The sequence below is a fragment of the Microcebus murinus genome, chromosome 3 (genome assembly GCF_040939455.1).
Source record: "Microcebus murinus isolate Inina chromosome 3, M.murinus_Inina_mat1.0, whole genome shotgun sequence".
Taxonomy (NCBI): Eukaryota; Metazoa; Chordata; class Mammalia; order Primates; family Cheirogaleidae; genus Microcebus; species Microcebus murinus.
Window position 1 is genome coordinate 6,246,435 of NC_134106.1, and position 15,830 is coordinate 6,262,264.

At 36.8% G+C, this 15,830-nt stretch overlaps 1 protein-coding gene across 11 annotated transcripts in view; it reads right to left on the reverse strand.

Annotated features, from left to right (window-relative positions):
- The window catches only part of KIDINS220 (kinase D interacting substrate 220), a 105,648-nt gene that overhangs the window by 6,074 nt on the left and 83,744 nt on the right, over positions 1 to 15,830 (reverse strand). For 6 of the 11 annotated variants that reach the window (XM_012785713.3, XM_076000531.1, XM_012785709.3 and 3 more), the window contains 4 exons: positions 9,416 to 9,547; positions 7,361 to 7,459; positions 5,870 to 6,106; positions 802 to 3,695 (listed from right to left, as the gene is read on the reverse strand). In XM_012785713.3, the coding sequence (XP_012641167.1) occupies positions 2,433 to 3,695; positions 5,870 to 6,106; positions 7,361 to 7,459; positions 9,416 to 9,547 (1,731 nt within the window). In that variant the 3' untranslated portion in view covers positions 802 to 2,432. Of the gene's footprint in view, positions 1 to 801; positions 3,696 to 5,869; positions 6,107 to 7,360; positions 7,460 to 9,415; positions 9,548 to 13,624; positions 13,658 to 15,830 lie in introns of those variants that run through there. The other 5 variants (XM_076000534.1, XM_076000532.1, XM_076000533.1 and 2 more) reach the window with 2 other exon arrangements.

Consider the following 15,830-nt stretch of genomic DNA (forward strand, 5'->3'; position numbering starts at 1 on the left):
GGTTGTTATAAATGCTCAAATTTCCCAGTGTAAGAGAGGTGCTCCTGAAATACCCAACACTGTGTAAGTTGCTTCAGTTGAAAGATCAAGAAGCTTCTTTTCATTTCTAGTCTTCTCTTGCAGAGAGGTTGCTCTCACAGGTAGTACTCCACAAGGCCAAGAACAATCTGCTTAATATTATGCTACATTAACAGACCTATCTGTGGCTTTAAGTGAAGGTAAAAAATTGTTTATAAAACATAGGCTCTAAATGAGACACAATCCAAGGGATGAGCAAGATTAGAGCACCAATTTTCTTTTCTATCATATTTTACCCACCTTAAAGCAGAGTTTTGACTGTGAGCATTGCAATGAGCTACGTGTTACAAATAGACACAGATGAACTCAAGCATCGACACAGGTTCAAAAGGATGATGGCATGTGACTCAATAACTCAACTGTTTTGTCATGTTCTGTATCAGTATGAAAAAGCAAACCTTTCCAGGATGTTCACGTAATAAACTGATATCCTCCCTGGATCTAGACAACCTATCCCTGTAGCTATAGAAATGACTGTTCTGTGCTATTGGGCGCTAATGCTTCATGAAAGCACCATTTAGGCACTGGGACTTAGAAGCCAAGTTTGCTCAAAAAGGCTATTTGGGAGCAGTTCAGAACCCTCCTGCCAACTCCACGGCTGCGCATGAACCTGAAAGTCTTTAATAAACTTTAGACATATGATAAACACACACATTACTTTTTTATTTTTAATCAAAATGTGAATCATCATCACTGTAGTGAATAAAAATTCATGACTCAGAATAGCATGCAATGTTTTATTGTTTTCTAATTCTATTTGTACACTTAATATTCTAGTCTTAATTTCACAAACAGTATAAAAGAATGTGCTCCAATGATATTAAACTGCAATTACTCACCTGAAAAGAAACAAAATATTGCCTCTGAAATAATTACTAATTATACAATATTGCAAACTAACAAACACTATAAATATTAAAATGTTAAGAGTTCAATATATAATGTAAATAATATCCTGCCTTTTTTTAATTGCTTAAAACACTTGTTAAGGATCATGCAAAATAAACACTTCATTAAAATGCTAGATTACACTCAAACATCAAGGTAATGAAACACAAAAGAGCAACTATTTAGCACAATGACTGGTTAAGTAAATAATTTAATCAGCACATTAATAAAAATCCATTAAGTGATAAACATTGCAAATATAACACTGAATCTAGACAACTGCATATCTGTGACCTCACCATCTATGACCCTATCTGTAACTTGGGATATACTGCCAGAATTAATTCTACATGAACAAGCTACATTAAAATGACAAAAGAAATTTCAATACATGATGACAGGATACATTTCTAGTCCACACAATACGTAAACATGATCATTCTCTCAACTCTGCTAACAATTAATGGAAAGCATAGTTTTATAGTTACATCAGTTTTATCTTTTTTTTTAACCCCTGCTTTGTTACATGTTTTTAAACTTTTTTAAAAAATGTTTTTCCTTTCTTATGCTCCTCCTCTAGAATTAATATGCTGATTTGGGAACAGATGAAGTAGACAAATTCTGCCCTAGTAATGGAAAGCAATGATTTAGTTGTACCTAATTAAATATCTCCTTGTCATTTGTCAATTGTCACTGACCTTTTTGATGTAATTATTTCTTCATTCACTCATTCCATAAATATTTATGAGTGCCTATTATTACCAATGTCTCCTGATTTTCCAAAAAGAAAATTTGTGGGTTTTCCCCCCTCTCATTGTTAAGCTCACTAAGAAAAAGTTGGACACATGATTTAAAAGAGTTGCAGGACACACTTGGGTGGTTTCTTGCGCACAGATAGATGGTGCTGGAAGCCAGGTCTGGGATTTGAAGAGTAGAGTTTCCAGGTAATAAGGAAGTTGTTGCCCCCTCCCCCCACCTACTGTAACCTATAAAATCTTATCCAGATTAAACCCCTAAGAGCAAAATTTGTTTCTGCTTCATCTAATGCCATATCATCCCTCAAATATTTGGTGACTGAATATTCTACAAAAGGAGTCCCTAAATTTTTATTTTCTTTGCCAAATTAAGCCCTTTACATTTTATAGAATATTTCTGACCTATCTTTACACTCAGCTCAGGCCTGCCTTGTCTCAAAAGGTTTTATGGGGTTATGTGCCAATGAAAAGTATAATAATATTAGTGAGTTTTTAAGCTTCTAATTGCAAAGACAATAGAGGATGACTGGTGTACCATCTTTTCTTATGCTTCCTCTGTTGCACAGTGTATGTCTCACTGACCAAGGGCCTTCCCATCCATTAATTATCTGTAAATGAAATGTATAAAGGTGATGTGCACAGATGGAGTCTAAATTTAGGACAATTTTGTCATAGGGTATAGTAATACTACTCTGCCGTTGTGTGTTTCTCTTAAAGAATGCTTTCTCTTTCTTCTCCAAAGCCTGTGCTCTCAGAAGGGGCTACTGCATGGAGCTCTGAAGAATCTTTGGAGAGCCTTGTGTAACTCGGACGCTGGCTTCGCTTGTGCGTCATGCTTTTTAGATTTTCATTCTGAACAGCAGTTGGGTTGGGACTGGAACTAGGCCTCAGAATGACTTGAGAAGTCTCCCTGGTTCCCTCCATTTCATCAAAGTTCTGATTGGCTCTGTTAGTCGGGGCACTGTTGTTGTTCAGAGTCACAGTGCTGGGTGTGCGGTTCAGGTTGTATGCTTTCTGGCACGCAGGCCAGCTTTCTTCAGGGCTGCTGGCTATCAAGCTGCATTCGGAAGGGCTCTTCTTGTCCTCTGAACAGATGGACATCCGAGCTATGATCGGATCCTGCAGGCCACTCAAGCTATGTGGGATTCCGCGCTTGCCACTGTGGCTGTCGTCTTCCAGCTCTATGAGATTGGCCTTTTCCAGCTGGGACTCATCCGCTGCTTCATTGTGAAGAGAGTGATTGGGAGAACTTTCGTTGGATCGCACCCCTGAATCTGAGGAATCCTTTTTGTCCAGGAGGGCATCTGATAAATATTCTTTTGCTTTAATGAAGGTTCTAATTGGCTCTGCACTGTGTTCTGGAGACTTTGACACTCTCTCGACTTTCCCTTCAGCTTTTTTGTCTTTATCATCCTTGAGCAGTGGAGTATTATCTGATTCTTCCGTACCGGATTCATCTTCATCACTTGGCAGTTTCTGATAGCGCAGCCCACCTCCCTTAAGCTTCAAATCCGTCTGGAAGAGACTTGACCTTTCAGAGGATTTCTTGCCTGGGAGCAGCTTACTGCCTGACTGATCAGATTTTTCATCCTCTTCAGTGATAGGATCCAAGGGTGAGGCATCATTAGTGGACACCCCTGAGGATGAATAATCTATGACATCTCCCCTCTTCATTAAAAAGGACTTCCTTCCATCATCTTGTTTGGGTTCACTCTCTTTCCCTTTCTCTTGCTCTAGATTAGAATGAATAGAGCCCCCTGATGAACTCTGACCCATATAGTATGTGCTATGTGGAGAAGATCTGCCACTAATTGTTGCAGACCCTGTACCCCCTTCTAACTGGGACATCTGAGCAATGTATTCTCTATAGGCGTCTCTATACTCGGCCTGCACCTTATCAGTAAGCTTTGAAATTTCAATACTGGAATCCTGGGAATTGAGACTCGAAAGACTTGGGGTTCTGCGAGTTTGTGACTGTGAAGACAGAAAAAAAAAATTTAAAAATTCAAATAAGCAAAACAAAAAGCATAATAAACATCAGTTTAGAAAAGATATAGGTACACTAACAATTTTAAAAGTCATCAAAATACCAAGTTCTTTTAAAAGAATTTTATGACAGTTTAACAAAAGCTATGATCTTATAAATAATTCTACTGGTATTAGAAAGCTTTATATCAATTTTAATAAAATCAGTTTATTAATATTTAAAAGTATAATTAAAAATAGTATTAACAATAATCTTAGATTTGTTTTTGTTTTGTGATATTTTTAATTTAATTTAATTTTTTTTTTTAAGGGACAGGGTCTTGCTATGTTGCTCAGGCTGGATTTGAACTCCTGGGCTCAAGCGATCCTCCCATCTTAGCCTCCCTAGTAGCTGGGACCACAGGGGCACACCGCCACACACAGCCAAAGCACTTGTTTTTATAACTTCAAACTTTTAACTTTTATTTAAGGTAAAGTCACCTCCATTGATAAAATATAAAAAACCATGAGACCAATAGTTGGGCCCTAGTAAACACAGAAATAACATATTTTTTAAAGTTTGATTTCTAATATGAAGTTTTAGGACTAGAGTTGCTTTAGATCCCAGAAAAACTAATGAACAAGGAGTAAAAAGCACAGATTGGAAAAAGGGAAACAGAAGAAAAAGAATCAAGAAATTTTAAGAAGGGATGAGAGCAAAGGTTAAAACAAAGTAGAAGCAAAGCAGAGTCTTCCTTCCAGGGGAAGAAGATGTCCCACGTCCTTACGAAGGCCCCAGTGATCACATTCAGACTGTGAGGACAGCGCCATTCTCCATCCATTAGGGCGGCTGTTCTCAAATGTACGTGTGCACCCCTTTCCAGGGGACCCACAAGGTCAAAGCTGTTCTTATATGAATAGGAACATGTTATCTGCCTTTTCCACTCTCATTCTCACAAGAGCATCCAGTGGAGTTTCCAGAGGCCACGTGATGTCATAAGAGATTCGCCTGTGGAAGCAGGATGGGAACCTAGGAGTCTTCTATGAAGCCAGGCATTCAAGAGATTTGCGAGACAATACCGTTCTCACTAAATTTTTTGTTTTGGAAAATATAGTTTTTAAGAGTGCAAGAGAGCCCGAGATTAAAGAAAAATTTGAGAACTGCTGCATTAATGGAAGAGCTCTGAATATCCAGGTCCTGGTAGGAAATACCAAGTATAATGAAGCTAAAACTGAGGATTTCTTAAGAAGTTTTAAAAGGAACCCTAGGGAAAAGCAAAGAGCGACTGCCGTTGACACAGAGAGACAAAATGATCAAGTGTGGACTTCACTTATCGTAAAGTAAGTAATTTTTATCTTAATAAAAGGGTAATACTATAATAGTCAATGGTTTCCCAACTTACAGAAATATAGGTAGATAGTATGGAGAAAAAGATAATAATAAAGAAAAAGTATTTTTACTATCAAACAAAATAGTGTTGACAATGGTACACCTACCCAGTACTTGCTTTTCCTCTATACTGACCCTGTTAGTGTGGTGCTTCTTTGCAGCTATTTTATTGTCCTCCCTAGCTTGTTTTCGGTACTCTGCTCTGATTTCTCCTAGAGTGTTCTCCTTCTCAATCCCCTCCCCTCCTCCTCCTCCTCCTCCTCCTGCTCCTCACCTGGCCTCACTCTCCCCACTAAGGATAACCAAAGGAGGAATTCACCTACTCCCAATACCAGGTAAGAAGAAGAAAACAAATACCCATAAAAAGCATGCACATGCACTGGAAAACCAAGTGACAGTGCTCAAAGGGAGATTTGTGGCAAGTGTACCAATAAAGACGTATTTTGGCCAATGATTAATGAATTTAACAGGACTCTTGCCAGTGAAAGGCTGAATATGTCGACCACCCTCGCCGAGGCAGCCCCGCTTCTGTTTACTCTCCCAGCCATCACCCGATTGTTCCACAGGTCTCGCTGATTTCTCAATGATCTCATTTTTTCCCTTTACTTCACTGACTGTCCCTCTCCAGGTGAAAGCAGCTCCCTAAGGACATGGCGCCCTCCACCTTGCCCACTTAAGTATACAGTAAGCATTTTCCGAGTGACCGTATAAATGTCCGATATATTCTCAGTGAATTGAATAGTGTCCTTATTCTTCAAAAATAATAATACGAAAAATGACATTTAATAAATACCTGCCAACTCAGGTTACTGTGACGTGGGGCACCTTCATCTAGGCCAAGTGTATTCAACTCTTCAAAGCTGAAGTTCAGCGTGTAGGGTGCTTGGCTGGAGAGCTCAGTGTGCGGCAGCTCGCTGTGTGCAGGGCGGCGCGTGGCTTCCCCGTGAGGAGCGGGGCCGCTGCTGTTCTCAGTAAGGAAACGCGGGTCTTCAGGAACCACCTGGTTTTCTGCGTTTCTCATTTCTAGTATCTTAACAGAAGAAAGAATATCATAAATATTTACACATTGATCTTCTTCCTTCCTCCCTCCTTCCCTTCCTGAGACAGGGTCTTGCTCTGTCACCCAGGCTGGAGTGCAGTAGCGTATTAACAGCTCACTGCAGCCTTGAACTCCTGGGTTCAGGCAATCCTACTCCCTCAGCCTCCTGATAACTGGGACAGCAGGCACATATCACACCATGCCTGGTTAATTTTTTTAAATAGAAATGGGGTCTTGCTATGATGTCCAGGCTGGTTTTGAACTCCTGGCCTCAAGCAATCCTCCCACTTCTGCCCTCCAAAGTACTGGGATTACATGCATTAGCCATTGTGCCCAGCCAACAAATTATATTTTAGAAGCTTTAGAAATAGATTTTTAAAATATTATAAAATTTTTATAAAGGAAATGAGAACGCATACTTGTGGTAAGAAAATTTCTAGTGAATTTGTACTATATCTGCTTACAATTAATACTAAAAGAAGTAATGGCAGAAATTACCATATATACTACCCTTTGGTTTGCATATTATATTATTACTCTAGTTTAAAACTTAACTTGAGAACAAAGCAAAATGCAACTGGAGTGTGTCAAAGAAAACCAGAACTGGACAGTAAGTAGTTAGGATTTTATTCAGGACTATTGCAATAGGGGAAAAGAGATCTCAGGGTGGCAGTGGGCTCGACCCTGAATACAGCATGGATAAGTGGGGATTTATAGCCAAGGAGCAGGGTGGGGCCAGTGACTGGAAAGTGACTAAGAGGAAGGATCGGGTGGGCAGGTCTAGAAGGGCCGGGATGAACAGACATTACCTGGGGCAGTGGGTGAGGAAGCTGATCAACTGCCCAGGGTGATCAAGTATGGTCGGGGTGGGGCTCCTTCTAAACCGACCTAACAGGATTCTTGCAAAACTGGGCCATCCAAGCAGGATGGACAGACACTGAAGGTCAGGGCCTAGAAGAGCCTGACCACAGTGAGGTCAAGAAGAGTCTGTGTCAAGTGAAAGCATGAAGAACTGGCAGTGGCCTCTTCCCCACATTTCTGAATGAAATGTCAAAAAGGCAAAGGTTGCCAAGCGCTGCTGTGTATATTCTCCCTAACCCAGGGTGTACACAAGTATAAAATGTAGTTTTAACATTTTTTTTTAAATATGGAAAAATACTAGTTTAGACCAGTACTTATTAGTACTGGTTTTATACAATGTTATAAATAATCTTGGATGTTAAAATAATGTTATAAATATCTTACTGTGCTTCTGAAAAGGTGCCAGTCTCCAAAATTCATATTCATCTCTTTCTTCAGTTCATCAATGTTACACTGAGCTAACACGCGGCCATTTATGTTTGCCTGAGTAAAAACAAGTACAAGGACAAACAAAATGTGAAATATTCTGAATTACTGGTGATTAAGAAGTATACTTACATTTAGTTTTATGAAAGTCTTTAGAGACTAGAAAGGCTGGCCCTAAAAAAGGTTGTCATCTCATGCAAAAATATAGTAAAAAGCTGAATTTGAACAATATAACAAGCCACTCTATATTTTCCCAAGTGCCTTAAGCATTGAAGTAAAGAGAAACACTCTTCAGGGACCAACCCAAGAACCTTCCCTCCCAACTATTTCCAAAACCACCTACCCTGTCATGACCAACAACAGAACTGCTAGTTTTTCTTTTCTGGCCTTAGAAAACATGAACATGAAAAGCTGCAGGGAAGCAACAAACACATCTGTCCTCATAGGTGTGTCTGGTCACTGAGAATTTCTAAGTGAAGTGTTTCTAACAAACTTGTTTATCAGTTACAGTACATACTTTCAGCTATAAAGAACATCTGCCCACTAACTTTCTTGTCTATCAAATTCACAAAAAAATGATTTCTATCACTTTTGGTTCTCTGTAATTTTAGTTTTCCCCAAATAAGGAACATAGAGGTTTTTTTATTAATAATAGGTAGCTTGCCGATTTTATGAAATATAAAACTGCCTCTATTAACTGTGGTAAAATTATGGAATACCTATGCCTAAAATTGATAGAATGTTCAGTTTTCAAGTTAATTCTGAGGAAAAACAGAGCAAGTCTGTGGTAGAGGTCCCACTATAACAATGCGAGGGCGTTTGCAGCATGTAAGAAACTATAATAGTTGCTACGAGGGACTTCAGAAAGCCAGGGCCTGGGAGTAGGGACTGAGTGGGAAGGAAACCACCACCCTGCTGGAAACGAGACTGTCACAAAGGACTGAAGCAGGAGGCCTCACTCTTCCCTGACACGAGCCAGCCGCCTGGAGGAGTCAGTCTGCGCAGGGGAAAGGCAGTGTTTGACTCGTGCACCTGTATCAGCACGATGAACTCTGCAAGAAAACTGACGTTATCTGAAACTTTTCTGACTAAACAGTGGCTAAGATTAGTAAAATGGTATCTATATATGCTTATAATTCTTTTAAAAACTTCTTCCAGAAGCCATTCTTTAAAGTATGTAAATATCAGAGCCTTGCTTTTTGTTTTGGTTTTTTTGAGACAGGGTCTTGCTCTGTCACCAAGGCTAAATACAACGGTGTGATCATAGCTCACCTCAGCCTCAAACTCCTAGGAGTGAGCGATCAGAGGCTTGTTATTGATGTTCTACTCTACTACAGTACTCGGACATATAAAGTATAACTTAGTGGAAATATCTATTACAACTGGACTTGGTTAACCTCGTAAAGGGGAAGCCTCCTCCAAAATCTCCACCTCACCGTCCAACTTCTTAGTAGCTATTAGAATTGCAAGAATAGGATTTTGGAAGAAATAAACTTCTGCAAATACATTAGCCTGGCAAACCCAAACCTATGTGGATTCATCAGATGTGACATGATCCTAAGTCCTATATGACACAAAAATGAGAATCTGGGGAAAATGAAGCAAGTGTGGCTTACTTTAATGGAGTCATACATACAAATATTAGAATTAAAGAAAATGTAACATAAAAGAAAAGGTTCCCTTGTCCCACACTGGAAGGATGAGTTACTGTTTTTCTCAACATAAAACCCCTTAGAGCCTTAAATTTCTTACAAAGGCTTTCTTTTACTTATATTAGGTCATTAAGAAAATAACATTGTAATATAGCTACTTTATTCTCTTTTATCCATTTATAAAGATAATAGGGCAGTTCTAGGAAACAACGAAGTAAGAGTCATGTTTTCCATTTAGAGCTTTCCCATTTCAATAGGGAACCTGTCTTTGAGATGCTATCTGGAAGGGTGCTCTGTCCACAAAGTTCTGTCTTCTACACCTAAGTCCCATCCCTAGCTAGCATGTAAATGGGTACATCACCTTTTTGATTGTTGCACAGTACTGCGGCAGCATGCTCTGGTCCAGCCCTTCTATCTGTTTCAGTTTCTCACATACTGCATCCACAGTGAGTGAATTCAGCAGTATCACTGGTCCTGGGGCCGGGCCTGATCCCTAGGTAAGTCGAGGAAAAATACAGGTATGAGGAGCATTTAATGCTAGATACATTAGGTCATGTGACCGACAAACTCATTAAGTTGTACTATGAAGTAAAATAAAAATAATAAATGTGTATCACATAAGGAAAAGCTATTAGGGGACAGATTTAACCACTGTTACATCCTAATGAGTAGCTTTTATTATAGCTGATACAGCTTTGTCAAAACTACTCTTCTAAGAAGATAAAACATTCCACGAACCAAGCTTAGGCCAACTCCTCAAATGCTTATAGCCTAACCTCAAGAGAGGAGGGTGCTGTCCTTAATAAGAGGAAGGACAGAGGTTAAAAAAAAAGCAACAAAGGGGGAAAACTACTGATGCCTGTATTATAGGAACACAAAAGATAAACCTAGAAAATCATTTTTAAAGTGCCTATACTAAACACTTAAGTAGCTTTAAATGTTTCCACAGACAACAGCTGAAATTTTCAGATCTTGATCACATTTTACATCTAAGGGATCTAAAATTTACTTTAGAATCTATATATAATAATCATATAAAGATAAGCCAGTATTTCTTAACATGTGAAAGTAAACATAGTCTATAATAATTTACTCTCATTTAAAAGAAAAATCAAAATAATAAATAAGCCTAGTATTTATTTAGGAACAAAACATTTTCTGAATGTGGTGACATATCAAAGAAGGATCTGCCTGTGGTCAACGTCACCTGCATCTCCTCAATTGTAGATGCTCACACTGAGATCTAGAGGGTTAATTCAGGACTCCAAAGTCACAGAATAAATAGCTAGTTAGTGGTAGATTTGGACCAGAACACTAACTTACAGGTCTTTTAACTTCCTATTTTCATTGCTCCAACTGTCTATTTTTGATGAGGTTATATAAATTATAACCACAATAAAGAGAAGACAAATACAGAGGAAACTAATATAAAGGACAAAGACAATGTGCCAAACAATCTGTCCTGTTTACCATTACATGTAATCTTCAAACAGAAAGGAAAATTTATCATATCCTCAGGGTATGTGAATTTATATTTCCTATGGCCTTTTACCACATAAGGGCAAAAGTAGACTACAGCATAGTCAAAAATGCCTTTTGTTAAACATCCTCTGTAATATGAAAGCATAATGTACTATTCTTATTACTAACTGACAAAGATATGCATATAGTATATATACGGCATATATCTATTATAGATAAATATAAATATAGCTAGGGAATGATACCACATTGAACAGATAGCTGAGTAGAAACAGAGAATTAGGGAGTCTTAGCAAGTTTACAAGTATGACACAGGCCCATAAAAGTTTGGAAATGAATGATCTGGAATATAGTGCAAGCACATTTATAGTTTGTTTTTTAATTAAATATAAATTTTAAATATGCCATATTAATGGTCCAGGGTTCAACTGCTCCAAAAATACTAAGAGCAAAACATTTATTTTTCCATATAGTTCTATTTTCTGCCTGGCCAAGTAGAACCAATATTCAAAGTATTAATTATCCACTATCTACTAGGAAAATGCTTTCTATGAATTTTTAATAACTATAATTATTTTATCTTTCTTTTTTAAAAAGCTTTGAGATATAATTCACATGCCATACAATTCTCCTATTTAAAGTGTACAATAGAGTGATTTTTAGTATATTTATATACTTTTGAAACCATCACCCCAAACAGAAACCCCTATACTCATTAGCAGTCATTCCCCATCTCCTCAACACCCACCCCTATCTCCTGGCAACCGCTAATCTACTTGCTATGTCTAGACATGTCATATTAATGGAATCATACAATATATAACCTTTTGTATCTCACTTCTTTCACTTAGTATAATGTTTTTAAGGGTCACTCACATTATAACATGTCAGTACTTCATTTCTTTTTACTGTTAATTAATATTTATCTTTTAAAAGATCTTTAATTCTGTCTTTCAAATGCTTTTATTCCTCAACCCGTCTCCTTGCTCTGGAAGCATTTATACTTGTTTATATTTTTTTGGTTCAAAAATTACAAAAGAATGGTTTGATCAACAAAATAAATAATGATCATACAGGATTATACCTCATAGATAAAATAAATATCCGTGAGTCCATACTGATATAACTAAATAACTGAATAAATAAACGAATTAGGAAGAAGAGACAGCTTTTCCTTACAGAATTCAAATTAAAATATGTAGAAGAGGGAAACAGAAAATAATCATTAGGCAAACATAATAATGGTGATTGTACACACGATCCACTGATGGATGCTAAAATTAATCAGCTAGAGTATAAGTAGAAACAAGACATTTACAGTTTCAAAGTATCTCCCCCAAGAGATTTATTAGTTACAAAAGGAAATGTAACGCCTTATAGTGCTGAAACCTGGCAGGCGCCACCTTAACCAAGTGATGGAGGTTAGCATTCCCAGTGGGAAGACTCAGGGACATCACAGACCCTCCGCTATGATGCACTGAGAGGGAACCAGCATCATTCCTGCGGTTTTCTCGCAATGTACAACCTCCTTCCAATTATGAGAAAACATCAGACAAGCCTAAGTTGAGGGACATGTTAAAAAATAACTGACCAGTATTCTTCAAAAGTGCTAATTAGAAAGACTAAGGAACTGTCACAGATTAGAGGAGACTAAGGAGAAATAATAAAATGCAAATGAATTGAATTCTGGACCAGAAAAATGGCATTAGTGGAAAAGCTGGTGAAATTCAAATCAAGTCCATAGTTTAGGTAATAGTAGTATACCAATTTTAATTTCTGCCTTTGATAACTCTGTTTTTGGTCATTTTAACTTCTAGTTATAAAAGATGTTTACATTAATGGAATTCCGTATTTTTTGCAACTTTTCTTTAGGTGTAAAATTATTTTAAAGGAAAAAGTTAATTAAAAAATCCCCCATAACTACTTTTGATTGTGCTAAAAAGGACAAGTATAATAGATATGAACCAGATTAACTTTGTCAGCTTAGGGGGAAAATGTAAAATATTAAAGAATATTTTATTTCCATGGAGAATCTAAGAATTCAGCGACAGAGACATGTTAATAAAGATACTACACTTTTCCTTTAAAGCAAAAAACTCCACATAATGTTATTACCATCATCCTTTAAAACTTATATTTTATTAGTTAAAGTATATTTTAAACTTCACTGGGGATTATGTAGAATATATATATGACATTTGGATGACTTTTAAAAGCTGTATAAGAAAAGATAGACACACACACAGGCATAAGATCTTTGTGACTGCATCAAAACTATAGTCTGACTCTCGATTATTTGTAAGTTGGGCTTTATATAAGGAATATATTATCAATTAATGAAAATGTGCTATAATATGTTTCTTTGAATAAAGGAGAAATGATAAATGCCTGTCAGGTCTTTTCTAAAATAATCATATATAATAAAATTATTCTGAAACTAAATAAATTCTATAACCAAAACAATGATTTTGGATAGAAATCTCATAAAAGGAAGAAGAAAGAGCACAAAGTGATAAGGAAACAGTAAAAAGCATATTCAATAATTCAGAAGGTAAATTCTTATTAGAAACTAAGATACTACTTGAAAACACATGAAATAGTTGAATACTTTAACATTTATCATGCATTCTTACTTGAAATTTACATGTAGGTCAAGAACAGATCATTTCAGCTTACTGATTTTATAAATCAGAATTTATTTAAAAATATTCTAATTTGGAAAACTGAATGCAGAAAATGTTAGTTTGTTTAAACTGTTAAATACAAAATTCAAAATGCATGCAAATTAAAATTTCTCCAGGTAAAAGTAAAGCTATCAAAATATTGAAATTAACTTGAGGTAACTAACTGTATCATTTTTATATTATAAGTAGATTAAAACTACACTCTGAAACATTATCATCTTAGGTAAATTTATTAAATAAGCTCAGAATTGATTAGCCAGAAATAATGCCATGCAATGGCAAGAAGCAACTAATAAAATAAACCAAAGATATCAAAATGAGCAGATTTATAAACAGCCCAGCATGAAGTTGTCAATGATTGCTTATAGAGTAAGTGAGTAAGATTTCACTGAGAGTTTCTGTACCTGTCTCTGTTTGTTAAACCCAGAATCACACGACTTTAAGGAAGGAATAAAACAGAAGGAACAGAATGAAGGACAAGAATGCAAAGTAGCACATCAAATATACATGTATAAATGTATAATATACACAGGCAGCCCTTTGTCATTCCTCTTTTTTCCCCTTAATTTTGAACAGACCACTCAGCAGCAAAACAACAAGGAATACACGCGCATGTGCAAACACAGTTCAATTTCATTAACATGCACATGGTAATTTTCTAATTGTACTCTCAAAATTTATATTTTTTGTATCAAAAGAATAAATCACAGGATATATATTCAATAAGAAAACAAGGTAGATCAGGCCGGGCGCTGTGGCTCACGCCTGTAATCCTAGCTCTTGGGAGGCCGAGGCGGGCGGATTGCTCAAGGTCAGGAGTTCAAAACCAGCCTGAGCAAGAGCGAGACCCCGTCTCTACTATAAAATAGAAAGAAATTAATTGGCCAACTGATATATATATAAAAAATTAGCCGGGCATGGTGGCGCATGCCTGTAGTCCCAGCTACTTGGGAGGCTGAGGCAGAAGGATCACTCAAGCCCAGGAGTTTGAGGTTGCTGTGAGCTAGGCTGACGCCACGGCACTCACTCTAGCCTGGGCAACAAAGCGAGACTCTGTCTCCAAAAAAAAAAAAAAAAAAAAAAAGAAAACAAGGTAGATCAAACTTGCTATGAAAAGTCAATATTCTTGCTACATACAAGTTTAAAATTAATTTTAAAACATTTAAAAATAAAAAGGCTTAATTACTTGGGCTATCACATAATCACTTCATAAAATGAAATATCTGGCCACACTGCTGTTCATGTTCATAAATACATCTTCAAACTGTTTTGTTTCATTGGGTATGTGGCACATAGCAGGTGCACTAAGATATCATTTCAAAAGAAAGGCCCTAAGAGCCTCACAGGTCAAGAAATAATAAGCTTACTGGACAAGAACTTGCAAACTATGATGAACATAACCATTTTAGTGAGGTAGACTTTTTAAAACTCTAATTCAAAGCAAACAATCGCTGCAGTCAATTATTTTTCTGTACTTATTAGATTGGTGGAAAATATTCTTAAAATGCTTAAATGATCTATAGATGACTGACAATATTTTATCAAAGCTAATTCAGAACATTATTTTAGTGCAATAAATGCCAATATTTGCTACCCTAATATCAGGCATCCTTTTTTTTTTTTTTTTTTTTTTTTTTTTGAGACAGAGTCTCACTTTGTTGCCCAGGCTAGAGTGAGTGCCGTGGCGTCAGCCTGGCTCACAGCAACCTCAATCTCCTGGGCTCAGCGATCCTACTGCCTCAGCCTCCCGAGTAGCTGGGACTACAGGCATGCACCACCATGCCCGGCTAATTTTTTGTATATATATATTTTAGTTGGTCAATTAATTTCTTTCTATTTTTGGTAGAGACGGGGTCTCGCTCAGGCTGGTTTCGAACTCCTGACCTTGAGCGATCCGCCCGCCTCGGCCTCCCAAAGTGCTAGGATTACAGGCGTGAGCCACCGCGCCCGGCCAGGCATCCTTCTTTTAACATATTCAATATCTGGAGTACTTCATAGGACTCTTTTATGGTTTAGTTTATATTATCAACTTTGTTATAAATAGGTTTTTAAAAAGGTTACAATATATATCTGTGGAGACTTTCAAAAACACCAAAATAGGAGTGCTAAAGAAATTACAGTTTACTACAAGACACCCAAAACGCAAAAGAAAGCTATTGTTGACATAACTGGAAAATGTAACTTATACTTCAAACTACTTGAGAAACAATAATTAGGTCAAAGTTGACAGGTAAGGCTTAACACTACATTTTAAGGGTCATCATTTAAAAATACACAAGTACTAAACAACTGCAATGAACACAATTTTGTTAATTTTTAACTGTACTCTATGATTAAATGATAACATTACTGTAATATCCTTTTTGTGAAAATATCTCAAGCAAGTTAGCTGAAATTTATTAAATGTTTAAGAAAAAGGGTTATCTGAGTTGAAGTCTGGCACAAAGACCTTCAAGCACAAAGTGAATACAATTTTTCACTATACTTCAATAAGAGGAAAACACAGAGGAAATACAATTTCCAAACAGAGGAAATATAATTTTTCACTATACTTCAATAAGAGGAAAAAATTTTCCAAATTCAAACAGAATAATAAAAATCTATTTCTAA